General features: G+C 43.4%; 1 protein-coding gene across 1 annotated transcript in view; it reads right to left on the bottom strand.

The window, feature by feature from the left end:
* Positions 1 to 13,398, bottom strand: part of LOC129836450 (netrin-1-like) — a 99,978-nt gene extending 86,580 nt beyond the window's left edge. The window contains exons 1-2 of the mRNA XM_055902632.1: positions 13,097 to 13,398; positions 11,758 to 12,812 (exon numbers count right to left, since the gene is read on the bottom strand). Of these exons, the coding sequence (XP_055758607.1) occupies positions 11,758 to 12,772 (1,015 nt within the window). The 5' untranslated portion in view covers positions 12,773 to 12,812; positions 13,097 to 13,398. The remainder of the gene's footprint in view (positions 1 to 11,757; positions 12,813 to 13,096) is intronic.
* Between the last annotated feature and the right edge of the window lie 6,129 nt (positions 13,399 to 19,527).

The raw sequence follows: 19,527 nt of genomic DNA, 5'->3' as shown, positions 1-19,527 counted from the left end.
TCCACTTCCTTTCGACTTCCCCCGAAGCCACTGGACGATCCTGCCACTGATTACGACGTGCATAGCGTCATCATCCAGCCACGTTTCAGTAAGACATGTAATACTGCAGCTTTTCAAGTCTCTCTGATAAGAGACTCTCGAATGAAGCTCATCCACCTTATTATCGAGTGACCAGACATTTGCCAAAAGAACGGAGGGGAGCGCCGTTCGGTTTTCTCTTCGCCTCACTTTCACCAGGACCTCACCTCGTCTAGGCCTGCAGCATTTTGGTATGACATACTCACTTAGACTCACTTAGTGTTGAGTCACTCAGCACTCTCAGTTGGGCCAATAGGGAGAGGGAAGAGAACAGAAGAGAAGAAAACAGAAGAAACAGAAGAGAAGAGAAGGCCTTGCTGGTTAACGCAAAGTCCCGTCATCCTCCGACCCAATTAGCTCCAGCTGTTGTGAGAGTGCTGAATGCGAAAGCGTGGGAGTCTGCTTCACATTAAGATGGTGCCATTTTAACGCACCCGAATGATCAAAGCAGAAACACGTGTCCCATGCCGACCAACCGCCAACCCGTTCTGGAGGCCGTGAGGTGATGACGTCACACACGGGGATGGCGGACCTTGCGATAAACCAGTGACAGTCGACGAACTTCAACCGATGAGTGGAAGCAAACACAGAGCCAAGGCGGTAATGCAATATTCTCCTTCTACACAACAATATGGCTTCCCACCAAACCACCTCTCTAAACAGGGTCAAAGTTCAGTCTCTAGGAGAGTCAGAGCAGAAACGTCTACTCAAGCAAGCTACACACACACACACACATACCATCAGCGGTATCTGTGTTGCATTATACATTTAACCCTAACCAGCAAAACAAAACAAAAGCCCCAAAATGGAGGCTTTGCCCGAGGAAGCCTGAAATTCCTCAAAAAGCTTAGACTGTAACATTTCTGAATGCTATTTTGCTATTCTGTCAATCAAACGCATCCCACAAGCCCTCAGTGCTATGGCGTGAGCGTTGCCAAAGGTTACGGAATGTAGCAGCAATGTCTTTCCACAAGAGATGGTGTAGATTGTCCATACTGTAATCATAGTATCTGTTGTAGAGAGTCCCAGGAGCCTGTTTTCTGTTGCACATGCTATCAGTAGCCAATACCCTTCTCTCTTTCTTTCTCCCCTTCTCTCTCTTTAATTTACTGACTTTATTGTCCCCGTTCTCACGCACATCAACACACACACCCTCCTGCTCAAATGATTGTTTTCTGTGTTACCAGCCCCAGTGTCTATTCTCCTCATTGGACAATCTCCTCCATGTATAAAGTGTTTCCATTCAAAATACCCTGTCAAAATCTGTTATCTGGGTAAAGCTGGAATTCCGTCAAAGTGAAATTGCGTCTTGAACAGCCCTATTCACTTTACATCCACCTGCTCCAAACTCCCCTTTTAAAAGACGCCTGGCCAAAGTAGACTTTCATGGCTCCAAGATTTTCAGTTTGTCAAGATAACAAAAGAATATAACTCTTAATATGTCTAAATTTCACGAGGTTTCTTGAGTGAGTTATAGCAGTTCATATGAGCTCAGTCTTTGGGAAATGAACCAGAATTGTCTCTGTGTGAATCGTCAGAAACAGATAGTTCCTCATCTTGTTGTCAAAGAAAGAGCGAGAAAGAGACAGAGAGATCCAACCCAGGGGGCTTTGACTAGCACAGATTGACCTGCTCGTGTGTTGACCTTGCTGGGGGAAGATGGCCCAGGGGGGTCCCTGTCTTTGGGGATATTTTGACTATGTATTTTTACCTAGTATGTACAGTCCATGCATTCAAGGTCCTGGACAGCTATAAATGTGGCCGTTACAATACAGTGAAGTATGGGTCCTCTAAAGGTCCAAGAAGCCATCAAGCCATCAAGTTTCAACGTGTCTGTCTTTGCTACCAATGTAAAATGCCATGATGGTCTTATTGTCAAAGTGATTGACGCGGTACAGTTAGCTACTGTATGGAATCCCTTACATGCTAAAAATACATAAAAGTGCTGTCTCTCACAGCATCGTTCTGTGAGGAACACTGTCCTGGTAGACTGTTGTTATGAGATAATTGTCAAACTGATTTAATGGATTACTGTAACTCATCTGGGACTGATACTGAAACTGTCACAGACCACAGAATTAATTTTGTCTAAAGACTACGATGATCAAAAGAGATGCCTCAAACTCAAAGCAATCTACATCAACCCCCTTTACAATCTACATCAACCCCCTTTACAATCTATATCAACCCCCTTTACAATCTATATCAACCCCCTTTACAATCTATATCAACCCATTTTACAATCTATATCAACCCCCGTTACAATTTATATCAACCCCCATTACAATTTATATCAACCCCCTTTACAATCTATATCAACCAACCTTTACAATCAAAATAATTTGAGGTAAACGCTACCAAAGTTCTGTCAACACATTGACTGTAGTACTCGCGCTGAAACACTCAACCACTGCTACTCCAACTTCCGGGATGCCTACAAGGCCCTCCCCTGCCCTCCCTTCGGCAAATCAGATCATGACTCCATTTTGCTCATCCCTTCCTATAGGCAGAAACTCAAACAGGAAGTACCCATGCTAAGGTCTATTCAACGGTCTGACCAGTCGGAATCCATGCTGAATAACAACGACGTATACACTAACACGGTGACTGAGTTCATCAGGAAGTGTATTTTTTTTATCTCACCTTTATTTAACCAAGTAGTCTAGTTGAGAACAAGTTCTCATTTACAATTGCGACCTGGCCAAGATAAAGCATAGCAATTCGACACATACAACAACACAGAGTTACACATGGAGTAAAACAAACATACAGTCAATAATACAGTAGGAAAAAAAAATATGTATATACAATGTGAGCAAATGAGGTGAGATAAGAGAGGTAAAGGCAAAAAAAAGCCATGGTGGTGAAGTAAATACAATATAGCAAGTAATTTGCAGTGGAAGAATGTGCAAAGTTAAGATAGAAATAATGGGGTGCAAAGAAGCTAAATAAATACAGTAGGGTGAGAGGACAGTAGTTGATATGGCTAAATTATAGATGGGCTATGCACAGGTGCAGTAATCTGTGAGCTGCTCTGAGAGCTGGTGCTTAAAGCTAGTGAGGGAGATAAGTGTTTCCAGTTTCAGAGATTTTTGTAGTTCATTCCAGTCATCGGCAGCAGAGAACTGGAAGGAGAGGCGGCCAAAGAAAGAATTGGTTTTGGGGGTGACCAGAGAGATATACCTGCTGGAGCGCGTGCTACAGGTGGGTGCTGTATAGCGGATGTTGTTCCCACTGTGACTATTAAAACCTACATAAATCAGAAACTGTGGGATAGATGGCAGCATTCACTCAAAACTGAAAGCACAAACCATCACATTTAACCATGGCAAGGTGACTGGGAATATGGTTGAATACAAACAGTGTAGTTATTCCCTACGTTCCTGTACTCCCTGTTCACCCATGACTGTGGCCACGCATGCCTCCAACTCAACCATCAAGCTTGCAGACGACACAACAGTTTTAAGCCTGATTACCAACAATGACGAGACAGCCAACAAGGAGGAGGTGAGGGCCCTGGAGGAGTAGTGACAGAAAATGGACCTCTTCCTCAAAGTCATCAAAACGAAGGAGCTGATCATGGACTTCAGGAAACAGCAGAGAGAGCACACCCCTATCCACATCATCGGGACCGCAGTGGAGAAGGTGAAAAGCTTCAAGTTCCTCGGTGTACACATCACCGACGATCTGAAATGGTCAACCCACACAGACAGTGTGGGGATGAAGGCGCAACAGCGTCTCTTCAACCTCCAAAGGGTGGTGCGGTCTGCCCAATGCATCACCGGGGGCACACTGCCTACCCTCCAGTACACCTACAGCACCCGTTGTCACCGGAAGGCGAAAAAAGATCATCAAGGACATCAACCACTCAAGCCATGGCCTGTTCACCCCGCTACCACCCAGAAGGCGAGGTCAGTACAGGTGCATCAAAACTGGGCCCAAGAGACTGAAAAACAGCTTTTTTCTCCAGGCCATCAGACTGTTAAATAGCCATCACTAGCCGGCTACCAGCCGGTTACTCAACCCTGCACCTTAGAGGCTGCTGCCCTATATACATAGACATGGAATCACTGGTCACTTTAATAATGGAACACTAGTCGCTTTAATAATGTTTACATACTGCTTTACTCATTTCATATGTACTGTATATACTGTATTTGCGTCAATGCCACTCCGACATTGCTCGTTCTAACATGTATATATTTTTTAACTCCATTCTTTTACTTTAGATTTGTGTGTATTGTTGTGAATTGTTAGATATTACTGCACTGTTGGAGCTAGGAACACAAGCATTTTTGCTACACCTGCAATAACATCTGCTAAATATGTGCATGTGACCAATAAAATTTGATTTGATATCAACAATCTATATCAACCCCCTTTACAGGAGAATTCAAAAACTGAACAAAAAGACCACCCTTCATTTAGCCCCCCCCCCCCCTCCCACTGGCACACACATCAACTCAGGCCACCACTGTAGCAGCATTTTGCACAGAGCCAGTAACGTCATATTTCAACACATTCTCCCACTAGTTATGTGTGGCGCCCAGCAGAGTTCAGAGTAGAGGTGGATGGTAACACACTACTAGGTTTAAACAAGGTACAGATGGGCCTATACTGCAGCCCTGCCAGCCATCAGGTTGAATTTGCTGTGGCCCCGCTGCGATGGTCCTGGGAACCCTGCTGGAAACAGGCCTCGCCCACCCCTCTTTTCCCGTCACTGCCGCCAATGCAACAGAAACCTTGCTGGACCCTGGCCAGCACAGACGCAGGCAGGGGGTCTGGGCCTCCTCAGAAACCTAACATGTGGCTTCTCACTGTGGAGGAGGTTTTACGGTTCATAGTTATCTGATTGACTGTCTGTTTTGGCTGACTGCTTTTGGCTGTCTGCTTCTGTGGCTGGTTTCAGTGAGCCCAGAATCAAAGTTACGGTCACAGTTATGTATCTGTGAGTTTGATTGGCTCTGTGGGTGTGTGTGGCGTTGCAGACATGCATGCCCGTATGTGAGTGCATGCATATGCTAAACTTAAACAGTGGCTGACCAAGGTGCAAGGCTGTGTATAGCACAATTAACCAAAAGTAGGAGTCATTAGAGTGCGTCCAACTCCAGACTCTGAATAACTTGTTATGCAGTGGTTTAAAAAACAAGCCGTTAAACAGTGATAACACTTTGTAGGAAGGAGGTCCTCGTTGCGTGAGGGAGGCCATTCACCCGTTTGAACTGCCGCCACTGGTGTCGGGATTCTTCAGGGGGGGAAGGGAGGGGAATACGCCACGGTGCAAAGTGCAAACTAATCCGACACTCTTTTCACACCTGTTTCTCACTCCTTTTGTTTGCCAGGCGTTGTACAGCAGTGAGAGTCAGGATGGTCAATGCGTTTGGAGGACGGCGGTCGCCCTTTGAAGATGAAGGATACGGCGGTTCATAAAGGAATGGCGGTCCTTTGGTGGCAGTTCAAACATTAACCAGACCACAGCTCGGTCATCATGCCTCATCATGGTATTATTGTTAATAAATATTGATGTTGCATTCAGTTGTAGGGGCTCCTACATGAAATGAATGGTGTGAAAGGACAACACAATACAGTATACTTTCTTGTGAAGCGGTGCTTTATTTTCTTATTGAATCTTATCTGCAGGAGACCATATGAACGTAAATACTAGTGTATTACATTTGGACAATCTAACCAACATTCTCAAAATGATTGTCTTTATTGTAGTTCCCCATTCTCCATTTCCAAAAACTTGAATTAGTTATTTCAGGCGAGAACATTTTAATTACTGACATATCATGTCATTGTTGATCTTTCTTCCTTCAATGGAACTAGGGAAGATTCTATCAAAAAGACATCTCAGCAAAACACTGTTTCCTCTAAGCAAGTGGTTAGAGATTTAAGCCCAATTATCTGAAAGGGCGCCAAATCTCAATTTCAATACACCACCGCAGTCATCTTCCCCTGTCAATCAAACTGTTCAGAATAACACCTGGGAGCGTATTTATTTGACGTAATCAGGCGAGACAACCGGCAGGTCTGCTCAAATCAGCCAGATGATGTTGCGGTTTGAGGCTGGAAAAATTAAGTTATCTACGGGAAAATATGTGGGGTGTGGGGGGGGGGATCCATGGAGATTTGGACGGGCTTTAGGCGATGTCTGTGCCAAGTCACTGATATGCTATGTCTGTGCCAACAACGTTCTCCCCGCCCCCTCCACCCACTCTATGAACAAGTAGAAAAACTACCGTGAAGTGGTTCTCAACGAAAGATAAAGCCTGTTTCATCAAAAAAAAGTATCTCCTGTCCCCAAAAGCCCCTGGATAGGTCACTCTCCTGTCCCTTTCTCTTTCTGTTTCCATCTCTCTTTCTCTATAGCCTCCCTGTCTCTCTCACATGTATAGTCTCTATTGTAGTCTCCCTCAATCGCTTTACTTTTCTCTGTGCTGCAGTAGTATCCTTCATTCTGCATGCCTCCAAGCATTCTTCTTAATCTCCCTGAATTATTCAAGACCCCTTTTCCCAACACATTCAAGCTATGGCACCTGAAGCTAATAAAACAGGACAAACTCAGGCAGATAATGCAGTGGAACAGTCTTGCATTTCATTTTTCCGTATCTGAAAAACTTTCTTCCTGAAGTGAGCGTCTTAGTCTAACTCATTTCCCTCGTCACGATTAGCTGAATTGGCGTCTCCTTCATTCTCCTTCAGATGCTGTAGTGTCACTCTGAGCTGATAGAGTTCTAAAGAAAGAGGAAGGGATTCTAGTTGAAGAAATTGCTTTCTTACAGGTAGCTGAGCCTCCTTGCTGACGCCGACCGAATTGGACACGATGAGACAGTCTATCCATCCAGCCATGTCTGTCAGGCCGAGACTGGTCACACCTGAATTGATATTGAAGCCACGATTCTTCCTCCTCCATGCCTCCATTCCTAAACTCATTGCGTTAGATTACGAAGACGGTCTACCGCGTGGCCGGTGAGAATCAATATCCCAAATGGACCTGGAAGTGCACTCAGAAGTGCATGAAGGTCGTTTAAGACTCCGACGGACTAATCAGCAAAGTGCACATCAAAGAGGGAAGACGACCTGCAACCTGTTTCAATGTGTTTTGTTTTTGGAAGACCAACTTTACATTCAAATCACTCCACAAATGCAAAGCTACTTGTAGTGGAATGCCAAGGCCTTTATATAGATATGATAACCAATATCCAGGTTCAGTCAAAGGCAGAGCAAAGTAGTACGATTCAAGGACTTGGACAAAGATTATCATCCGGAGAGAGATCCTGACAGGCTAATAGGCTGTACGGTATTTCTTATTCTTAGCCATTGGCTCTTCGGACCATGATAAAAACAAGTGCTTATCATTATCTCTATAATAAAATATAAGTACCTATCCCTATGTTGTGTTTCACACACCATAGAAAAAGATGCTGGTCTTGATGACGTTTCCTTTCCCCACCTGGCTATTTCCTTCTCATTTTCTCTGAATGTCCCCACTCCGTATCACTTTCGAATTCTACTCTAGATAAACTCTGTAACTGAGAACATGTTATGACTGCAGAGGATCCAGAGACAGTCGGAATCTTTCAATTTACTGACTGACAAATAGTGCTGGAAGCGTTCAATATTTCAGCATATCCAACCAAGCAGCTCATAGCAAAGCTTATCGTATAGTACAGTACATCTCATTTTGACATCACTTCTCTGTTACTGAAGCTTATAGTACACACAGTGTGCTGTCCTAGCCATAACTTTATGCTATGATTACTGATTACAGTGGAGGCTGCTGAGGGGAGGATGGCTCCAAATAAGGGCTGGAATGGAGTTAATGGAATGGCATCAAACACATGGAAACCATGGAAACCATGTATTTGATACCGTTCCCTTTATTCCGCTCCAGCCATTCACACGAGCCCGTCCTCCCCATTTAAGGTTCCACCAACCTCCTGTGACTAATTGCTTTTACAGGTGGTAACAGACAACAGCACTATACCATACACACACACGCACACACACACACACACACACACACACACACACACACACACACACACACACACACACACACACACACACACACACACACACACACACACACACACACACTACCCCAACTCCAACTCCACCTCACCCGACACTCTCAAAAACCCTAGGACCCTGCCTTCACACAGAGGTGTCAGGCATACTATTCTTCTCCCTGTTTGAGAGGTGAGGCGGTGTTTGCTTTAGCAGAGGGTGTGCGACCACAGCACCCCTCCGCACTGCTCTGCACGCCTTGTCTGACGGAGCAGGCGGCCCATAGCACAAACAACCCTGAGTGAGTGAGTGAGTGAGTGAGTGAGTGAGTGAGTGAGTGAGTGAGTGAGTGAGTGAATGAGTGAGTGAGTGAGTGAGTGAGTGAGTGAGTGAGTGAGTGAGTGAGTGTGTGTGTGTGTGTGTGTGTGGGTGGGTGGGTGGGTGGGTGGGTGGGTGGGTGGGTGGGTGGGTGGGTGGGTGTGTGTGTGTGTGTGTGTGTGTGTGTGTGGGTGTGGGTGTGGGTGTGTGTGTGCTTGCTGACAGCATGATGGATACAGTGAGTGATGCTCCTTTGTGGCCCCATGCGAGACACACCACGCACACATGACACACACACATGCTGTTCCGGGTAAAAAATAAAGTGTCAAGGATACTGGGGATAGGGGGGAACAATTCATTCTTCATTCCTATAGCGGTGTGGTTGTGTCTAAACAAGTCTGTTTGCTTTTCCAGGATGGAAGCCCTGGCGACCCAAAGAGGGAGGCACAGCCTTCCTTTCCTCCTCACAGAAACCATCACTTATTCATTTGTATTCATTTATATTCATTTGTCACTCTGTGTTTCACCTATTTGGTCAACTTCAGTTAATCATTGTCACTGTGTTTCTCATAGTTGGCCAACTAGTATAAATCTTGGATTTGACGGCAGGGCTTAAACATGTAGACTGTAATATGGAGGACTGCGGTCGGGATATTTTGAGAGTGATATATTATCAGATTCAGAGCTCTCTTAATTGAGGTACCACCTCACAGTTTTATACACAACTGGGGTGACCTTCTCCAAAGTGTATTTGTAGCCAGTCACTATAGTAAAAGCGTAGATATTTCCACAAGGCATGTTTATCTGCCGCAGAGAACCACTCTGTGGGAATGGACACAAACAGCAAACAAAACCCTTTAAAACGCCTGCTACGTGTCAAAACAGTCGACATGTGCCATGGATGACTGTCAAACAACACAGCGCCACTTTCCCCCAACCACAGTGAAATAGAAATACCGAGACAAAAGGGAGTTTGAGTCAGTGCATTTTACTGTAGGGGCTCTCTGATGCAAACAATATGGGGTGGAATGAGGAGCCTCCTCTCACCATTCACTGTAGGGTGATAATTAAAAATCGCAAATCCAATCTCGAGTGGGTTACAGTGAGAAGTCGAGGTTCATCCACCTTAATCATCATCATCATCGTCTTTTCTATTTGTATCCACATTGCATGCCCCAAGAGATGCCCTTGTGTGCTCAGAGTCTTGAACTGTTATTATAAATGTTGGGTGTACAATGCCAATGAAATACTGCACATTTGCCGAGTTGATATAGATTAATGACATATACATTATGCAGCAATGCGGTTGATGCAGTCGTTTGGGTACTATGGTCAGGGAACCCCCCCCCCCCCCCACTAAGCCTACCTCTCATGTCATGTTAACCTTGAAAGCATGCATATATCGGGCAGTTACTTGGCTTTAAAGGGGTGAGATATTTCACAAGGAATCAATTCTCATCAACAATGCATAATCACAACTTTTAACCACACTCATCATGATAAAATCGTATACAATATTTGCTAGACAGTCAACACACCGCCAAGTCAATATCAGACTACAATTGTCCAATAATTCATTCTCCTTTATCTAAACCAGTAGCACTCACATTCTCACCAAGCTCATGCATGCCGCCTCTCTCCTCATCTAAGCATGAATAGCTTTAAGTGGGTCTTGGGTATGTCTGGCAATAAAAAGCAACTATCACGTCTTTGATCCTGCTGCGTTATTGTCCCCCATCTCTATAGCAGCTGATGTAGCCTCGCTGTTGGAAATAGTGTGTGGAAAGCCACGATGTGATAACTTCCTCGATGTGCTTTATTAGTCTTCATGACGCGCAGCATACATCTAAATGGGCCGGTTCATTGAGGATAGGGATTAATATCTACTCCGATGACTTTTCTTCTTGTAGGCCTAAAGTGTTCACACGAATGAACTATGTCCGATGATGTCGTTGAAGACCAGAACATAATACAAAGCGAATCATATGAATACTAATAAGTAGTCTATTAATCATATTTAGAATGATTACAATAGTGATGATAACGTTTTATGGCTGTAATTAATAATAATTGCCTAATAATATCACATATATTTGAGTATTAGGCTTAATAGGTGTATTAACATTTTGCAGATTGTTTCCAAGGAAGGCAAATTCATGTTGTAATGTTTTCAAAAATGGCAATTTCATTTGATATAATAACAACAATAATAATAATAATAATCATAATAGTTTCGGGATGAAATAATGATACTTTTTTTAAATACATTTTTTACAACAGTTTTATGATCCATAAATTAACGTAATTTAGACCTATAATTAACTTTGATTCAAACGATAATTAAATGGGCAGAGAAGTCTGTGTTCAAGTACTGTGGTGGTGCAGTTTAAATGCTCTTTAAATAAATTACGGTGCGTAGCTTTATTGCAGTGATAAAGTTAGAACTGTACATCAATTTTCCCCATGAGAAACATTTCAACGCGGTGAATGATTAGACATTGTGATGTGGCGGTCTTTCTGAAGTGGGTGGTTGTTATAAACCTCCATTTGAGCTATGGCGGTAATGGGCTTTTAGGTTTTCTAATTGAGAAGGCATTGCATGTGACTTTTTATGTGCATGGACGCGCGTCATAATTTCATTAAAAGAGTGCATTTTGTGGTGGGCCGAACGGTGGTTTTGATATATCCTTAATTCAGACTCTATAACAACCGTACAGCCTTCTTTTTGATAGCCTACATTTTCAAATCACATCAGTATCATGTTTTAATGAAGGCATGTACTATTAATACAGCGTGGGCTGATCAGACTAAAATTGACATAGCCTAATAAAATGCTTACAACTATAAAATTAATTTCGAGACTAAATAATAATAAAAACAATTATTATAATATTATTATAATAACATTTTAATACTAATAAGGATTTTAAATTGTTTTCCATAACTATATAAACTGCAACAAAGGATAGGAAATTTTTCCTCGAGCCTTGGAGTTGGAAACCTAAATTACACTGAAGGTTTTGTAAAACGTGTGTGTACTTGTTGGTGCGTAATACGATGTGCTATAATCCCATTTTTAATATTTAATAGTATTTCAAAAACTTCCATCCAGAGAAAATAATAGGCGTGTCTGAATCTTTGTTTTTCAACAGAACTGACAAATACCAACATTACCAAACTTAAAAACAGCCAAATCTCTCATGACTGTACAAACAAGTCACCCAATAATACCATTTATGCCAAAGGTATTTTTGCTTGTGATACGGGCATTGTGTGGAGAGGAAACTTCTGCAGTGCTTAAAGACCATTTGGATGGTTTTTGGAGACAATTATAATGTTTTGACTTACCGACACATTCGTTGGCTTCTCTAGCTGTTGCGCGTTGCCACGGCCGATCATAATGGAAAGGCTTGCACCTGTCGCACTCTGGTCCCGATGTATTATGTTTGCATTCACAAACAAGGTTTCCATCCCTGTCTTTTACGCACCGCGAAGCGTGGCCATTGCATTTGCATCGACCGCCAACTTGCAGATCGGACACCGCATAGAAATAAGAGTCCCGGGCTTGCTCCGAGTCATCCTCGTTCTCGTCACCGAAAGTGTGCAATCGGCTGAACGTCACCTTGATATCTGTGGCGGTGACCCAGTCCTGGAGCACCGGCGAGTTGTCGAAGTCGTGCGCCGACGGTCTGCCGTCCAGAGTGCTGAAGGCAATGAGACCGCCGGATAGAGGGTGCATGTCCGTGTGGGAGTCCGTGCATATCGCCTCTTGTTCGTTCTGTTTGGTAATGGTGGCCTTGCTCGGTTTGGTGTACATTTTCCTGCACTGGGCCGAATAGTATTGGAAAGGTACCCAAGATTTGCCGTAGTCCATAGACTTGAAGATAGCCATAGATTCGGGTCGAGGTGAGCAGAACTGCAGGCTTACGTAGGTGACTTCGAATTTCTTGCCCAGTGACAGTGTTATGGTGACATTTTGGGGGTATTGGATGTAATTTTCCGATTGCCAACATGTGAGATTATGGGGGTTGTTGAGATCCGTTAGATATGCCGGTGGATGATACTTTTTGGGGTTCGAGGCATCGCAAGTATGACAGTTCCTATTTCTCTCGTCGCCCTTCTCTGTTACCAAGCAGTACCTACCCGGGGTTTTACCACAGGTGCTGGAAGTGCGGACTTCCTTTCCGAAAGCGGAGTTCACAAAATCGGGGATGCATCTCCTCGGGTTACCATTCTCATCGTAGCAAGGGTCCGGGGGAGATGTTTGCGCGGCGAACATGCTCATCCCGTAGCCACCGAGCACCCCCTTGACCACAAAGGAAATGGTCACGACAGTGACCACGGGGTCCAAAATCCTTAGCATTGTATTCCTTGTTCGTGCGCTGAAAAACGCCAGCCGTTCCCTGAAAAGAGAGATAATAAATAAGACACTTTTGCAAGATGTCCAAAAGAGCACTACAGATGTAAAGCTATGAGTTGAAATAGAAAAGCAACACCTCAATAGATAATGGAATTTACCATGCACATAGATCGAATAACATTTTCATATAGATTACCATCACATGAATAGCCGACATAAAATATCATTTGAGCCGTTATTAATATGAACACACTGTCAGGAGAAATGTATCGACTTATAACATTAGCCTTTCATAATGCACCTATTAAGTGAAATAAATGGGCTTACGAGGTTAAGAAATCTCCACATATGACACTATTCCTCGGAATAATAATTCAGCTAGGCAGAAAAGTCATTCAAATATCTCTTTCGGGTGCCTTTCCTGTCACACGCGCGATCTGTTGTGTTCTTGTTTGTTTTATTTGGAATCTCCCGGAGCAAAATATCTACACGCGTCTAGATGTAAGAGCCGCTACCCTCGCTCTGTCTGTTTCACTCCCTGTGTGCCCGTCTTTCTCATTCACTCACTCCCTCCCTCTATCCTTCTATCTCTGTCTGCCGCACTGACTGTAGAGAAAGTGAAGGACGATTAGAGCGTCTGCAGAGCTTGAGGTCATCTCGAGGAGTGACACTCCCGCGTAAAAAGAGTGAACAACGACATCCACTGGTAGTTTATCGATAACGAGATAGATACGTCTAATTGAGCGCCAAAGGAAGGAACAACAAACGGATCAAGTTTATCTGATTATCACGTAGATAACATAATCCAAGGCTTCCATACATTCGTAGTTTTCATATTGCTAATCGAAACGGCAGTTTATATTTCATCATGGATATTGACTTTGTCACATTAGCCTTTTATTAGCTTAATATATCTATTTTTTGTATGTATTTATTATTATTATTACTACTACTATTGTTATTGATACTTCTGGGGTATTATGGTGCATTTGTATTTCATAATTTAGATTGCGACCCAGTTAATTAAGATTTATTAAGCATATTTTACGCATGACTAATGTTCCCCCCCCCCCCCCCCCCCCATTCAGTAGGCCAATCAGTATTCCAAAAGTTTAAATAATCAAACCTTCATAGAAACGAAGTGCAAAGAACGAAAAAGTTTGTCCTATTCTATAATATGATAAGGCGTCTGTGCATATTGTATAAACTGCTCAAGACCACTATATAATATGCCCTTTTCGATATTTCTGACTTTACATTTTTTGAAGAAAGAATGCAGTGTATGCCATGCATATTATATCTCTGGTAATGCTTCCATAGCCCATTCTTTGGGGATTACATGGAGCGCAAAACGCCTATAGTACACTATATATACAAAAGTATGTGGACACCCCTTGTAATGAGTGGATTTGGATATTTCAGCCACACCCCTTGCTGACAGGTGTATACAATCGAGCGCACAGCCATGCAATCTCCATAGACAAACATTGGCAGTAGAATGGTCTTACAGAAGAGCGCAGTGACTTTCAATGTGGCACAGTCATAGGATGCCACCTTTCCTACAAGTCAGTTTCTCAAATGTCTGCCCTGTTAGAGCTGCCCCGGTCAACTGTAAGTACTGTTATTGTGAAGTAGAAACCTCTAGGAGCAACAACGGCTCAGCCGTGAAGTGGTAGGCCACACAAACTCACAGAATGGGACCGCCAAGTGCTAAAACACATAGCACGTAAAAATAATCTTTCCTGCGTTGTAACACTCACTACCGAGTTCCAAACTGCCTCTGAAGGCAACGTCAGCACAATAACTATTTGTGTAAGGACAGACACTGTAGACGAGAAGCAAGTACAGGGAGTGAACATTTAATGGAAAAAGGACATCAATCAAAACCAGAACAGCGTGACATTACGACAATAATGCTGACATGGGGTACAAAACTGAGGAAGAGACAGATATAGAGGGGGCAATCAACATCGTGAAGGAGTCCAGGTGAGTCCAATGAGCGCTGATGCGCTTAATGATGGTGACAGGTGTGCGTAATCAAAGACAGCCTGGCGCCCTCAAGTGCCAGAGAGGGGGAGTAGGAGCAGGGGTGACAGCCCCCCCCCCCCCCCCTCCTCCTCAGCCCCCCCCCCCCCCCTCCACCAGGGTGAGCCTGACGGGCCGACCGAGGCATGGGCGCTGAACAAGCCGGCTGAGGCGAGGGAGCCCGACAAGCCGGCTGAGGCGAGGAAGCCCAACGAGCCGGCTGAGGCGAGGAAGCCCGACAAGTCGGCTGAGACGTGGGAGCCCGGCGAGCCGGCTGAGGCATGATGTGGGATGGGAGCCTGCCGAGCCAACCAAGGCAAGGAAACCTTTTGAGCCAGCCAAGGCGTGGAAGCCCGACGAGCCAGCTGAGGCACCCCCGGTTTCATCGGCGGCGGCACCCGGACCCGATGTCACCACCAAAACCAAAAAACAAGAACTCCCTGATACTTCAAATAGTGGTGTCAGCAGTCTAAGGACCAACGCTGGAGACGATAAGAAAGTACAAGGAGTTAACATTTAATGGAAAACGGACATCAAACAAAACAGGAACAGCGTCTGGACGGGTGGAACAAAACGACATTACGACAATAATGCTGACACGGGGTACAAAACTGAGGAACAGACAGATATAGAGGGGGCAATCAATATCGTGAAGGAGTCCAGGTGAGTCCAATGAGTGCTGATGCACGTAATGATGGTGACAGGTATGCGTAATGAAGGGCAGCCTGGTGCCCTTGAGCACCAGAGAGGGGCAGTAGGAGCAGGCATGACACATCTGGTGCTTCATGAAATTGGTTTCCATGGCCAAGCAGCTGCACACAAGTCTAAGATCACCATGCGCAATGCAAAGCGTTGACTGGAGTGGTGTAAAGCTTGCTTCCATTGGACTCTGGAGCAGTGGAAACTCGTTCTCTGGAGTGATGAATCACGCTTCACCATCTGGCAGTCTGACAGACGAATCTGGGTTTGGCAGATGCCAGGAGATTGCTACCTGCCCAAATGTATAGTGCCAACTGTAAAGTTTGGTGGAGGAGGAATACTGTCTGGGGTTTTCGTGGTTCGGTAGTAGAAGTCTTTTTAAATAACTAGGCAAGTCAGTTAAGAACAAGTTCTTATTTACAATGACAGCGTAGGAACAGTGGGTTAACTGCCTTGTTCAACAGCATATTTTTACCTTGTCAGCTCAGGGATTCGATCTAGCAACCTTTCAGTTACTGGCCCAACACTCTAACCACTAGGCTGCCTGCCGCCCCGTGAAGGGAAATCTTAAGGCTACAGCATACAATGACATTCTAGACGATTCTGTGCTCCCAACTTTGTGGCATTGTCGAGATCGGTGGGGAAGGACTACAAATAGGTCCTGCAGTGTAGGCCTGCTCTATTGCCAGAAGAGTGTGTTAAAATCAACAAAAATTATCTGTTGTAAATTGCGTTTCGAGAGCTTGATAAATCTGTTTTAACTCTAGGAGCCATTTTGGCCTACTAGAATAGTTTTTGTGTTGTCTGTAGTTTGTCTATCTTTGTATATATTTTACAGATTTTTTTAATACTAGGCTCTAAGATGGTGGATAAATTAAGATATCCATAAAACCTGTTAACCATTGGAAAATAATGTCGCATTTCTGGTATACTTAAAGATGCAGTCAGGGATCTTAAACAGTAACAAATTCGTAACAAATTATACGAATTGGAATTCGCAAAATATCATCTGAAATGGAGGACGTAGTACATATTTTCCGGGACACGTTTTGGCTGCTGAGCACTACTTTCAAAACTACTGGCTAAAATTATACAAAATCTTTGGAGCATCTGGGTTGCTCTCCCATAAGCACCAATGCGATAGCTGGGTCTGGTCTACATAGTTCATTGACTGTATACGAACCAGAAAAAAGGAACCTATGAAATGTTTCTCTTTCTCTTCCATCTCTGACTTGGCCATAGAGATAAATAGTGGACTTTAGGGCCCAAAATCCTGTTTTAGCATGGGCAGTGCCATTAAGGACATGCACCATTTTGAAGTAGTCAACTTGGTGGGACTTCCTATGGGTTTAGGAAGGATCACATTATTCCATCCTGGTCACGGGGAGGGATCAGCCAATGAATTATACTTGTGAGCAAACATTTCACAACTGCAGGTGGAAGTAAATCACAAACCTTGGTTTTATACCAGTTCAAACCACCCTCTTTTCCACCATTCATTTTTCCCATAGGGGAATTTAGAAACACTTATAATAAGGTCTGTCTTTCGTGTAGGCTGACCCTGGCATGACGTTTTGATAACAGTGTAAATCTCTCTAGGACAAGAGGACTTTTATAAATATATTCGCCTGTATTTACCCCCAAAATGAAATGCCAATTAGCTGCTAATGTGGCTATCATAAAGAACTACAAATGCCATATTGATCTGGAAAAGACTGCCGAATCGAGGCAAAGGTAAGAATCGCTGGATTAACTATCTAATGTTAGCTAAATTTATGAATTAATATATTGGTTACATTTCTTTAAATTGACAATTTTGTGAAGTGTCTTGTGTAAGTTTTAAATTGACACAATACATGTTAGCAAAGGTGTCAGCTAGCAGCCCGGTCTCATAGACGAGATGTAACATAGTCAATGTAGGTCTGGGATACTGAAATTAGTAGGATATGTTACGTTTGTTGTGGTTACATAAGACAGATGGTTACTTAAGGCAAAAACGAAAGTAGGGTGGATGGGTGGGTGTATAAATAGATTGTCTCGGATTTACATACAGAATGATACAAATGCAATGAGATGAGGTTGTAGCTAGAGATGATGTGCAGGAGCTTCCAGGGATTTGTAGTCTACTTTGATGCTAAATAAATAAAAAAAATCTGAGAGTAAATAGAGCCGAATATTTTGATAAAAGTTACCTTGTCCGAGAGACATTTACATGGTTATCAAACGTCCCGCCAGGGTCAGCCTACACGAAACACAGCCCTTATTTTAAGTGTTTCTAAAATTCCCTATGGGAAAAATGAATGGTGGAAAAACGATTGGAACCATTTCCCTGTTTGACTGCTAGGTTTATTGGGTATTATGACACCTTCACTGTGGGGCTCTATATCTTGGGGCATGGGTCACATGTGTGTAGGCACACAGGTGACCAGGAAGTGGGAATGAACAGGTATGGAGAGCATACATTTCACCGTTTACACCTTGGAACTATGATTTTGCCTATGGTAATAGGCCTTCATGTGATTATTTCAGTGTTTTTATCTTTGCTTTGCTACTAATAAATGGGCAAAAGATTCAACCAAAGATCGCGTCTGGAAAGTGGTTTGTTTGGTACACATTGGACATTTGCTAACACCTATGCTAGAGTGGCTGTCAGTAACGTATAACTAGGTTGCCAGTACAATAACGTCAGCAGCCTTTTTTGTAAAATGGTGTATTCCGTTTATCTCTTCAGATGGCTGTGGAGTGGGAAGTTGATGTTCTGCATTGTTAGTCAGGCACCTGTACACGTTGATATCCGGAGGCTGTGGAAAGAGCGCCATCTTTAGGGAACAGAATGGAACTTGGTATATTTTTTCCAAATCATCAACAACAAAAATGCACCCACCATGACCTGTAAAACCAGTCTGACTTAAAACGTTGAGACAACGTAGTACTGTGTATCCAACATAGACCCATATTAATCTGGCACCTTTTGATGTTCTGTGCGGTAGTCAAAGAACTAAGGACGTTACACGATAACCCACATCTATGTCCTCACCACTGCGGTAGTTTAATGACTTCATAACAGGAGGTGGCAGTGTTTCACCGCTCTTGTTGAAGGTTGGCTAACTGGGCTGGCTACTGTATTTTGTGGGGTCTGATCAATCTCATTGGCATGATGGCATCTGTGCAATAGTGGCCTTCACTGGTTGAACCGCAAATGGAGAACCATCTTTATTATTAGACAGAGTCTCTTCTCCCAATAACTCAAATGCACATTTAAAGTCAGTTTAAATGATATAATTTTCACCTTTGACCTTTCTAGAGCTATTATAGTAATCATAGGCTTCAGACTTCCAGAATAGGGACTATATATATAAAAAAATGATAGGAATAAAGTAATCCATCGCAAGCCCAGAGCAATACAGGAAATACTCACGTTCCCCTTCATTGTGAACCTCATGAATTTACTGTTTATTTACTGCCATTGTTTTTAGCTAATGCCTTGGGTCCTGTTCCCTCTCAGAGAGAGGGGGAGAGAGAGGGAGGATTTACTGTAACACATGAAATGCAAATCACAGTCAAAGTTGCTTCAGGGGAAGTAGAGAGACTAATAGTGCTGCCCTGAGCGAGAAGAAAACAGTGGGCAGAGAAAATGACAGAACTGCTGAATTGGACCTGGAACAGTGGCTATGAGCCCAGATCCATTTTTCATTTCAATATAGGCTTGTTTTTATGTAGATATGAACCTTTAGGAAGTCCGTGTAAAACCACAAGTACTTGTTTTTTTCTATTAGTATCCTTTTAGTATTCATCACACAATTCAGAGTTCAGTTGTCCTCTGTCATGTGAATAAACTTAAACTTGAAGTTGGACAAGTGTATATTCTCTCGAGTGTATCAGGTAGAGATATGTGAAAACTACCTTTGCAAAGACGGGGCAAAATACTATTGGGATTAGTAATAAATAATGGTCAATCCTATAAAATCGATGACCCAGCCAGTCAAAACTAAAGATTGAAAGATCAAAGTCCAACATTCAAAACAATGAAACAA

The sequence above is a fragment of the Salvelinus fontinalis genome, chromosome 3, assembly GCF_029448725.1.
Source record: "Salvelinus fontinalis isolate EN_2023a chromosome 3, ASM2944872v1, whole genome shotgun sequence".
Lineage (NCBI taxonomy): Eukaryota > Metazoa > Chordata > Actinopteri > Salmoniformes > Salmonidae > Salvelinus > Salvelinus fontinalis.
Note: the sequence above shows the minus strand (reverse complement) of the source record. Positions and strands in the feature narration are given on the sequence as shown.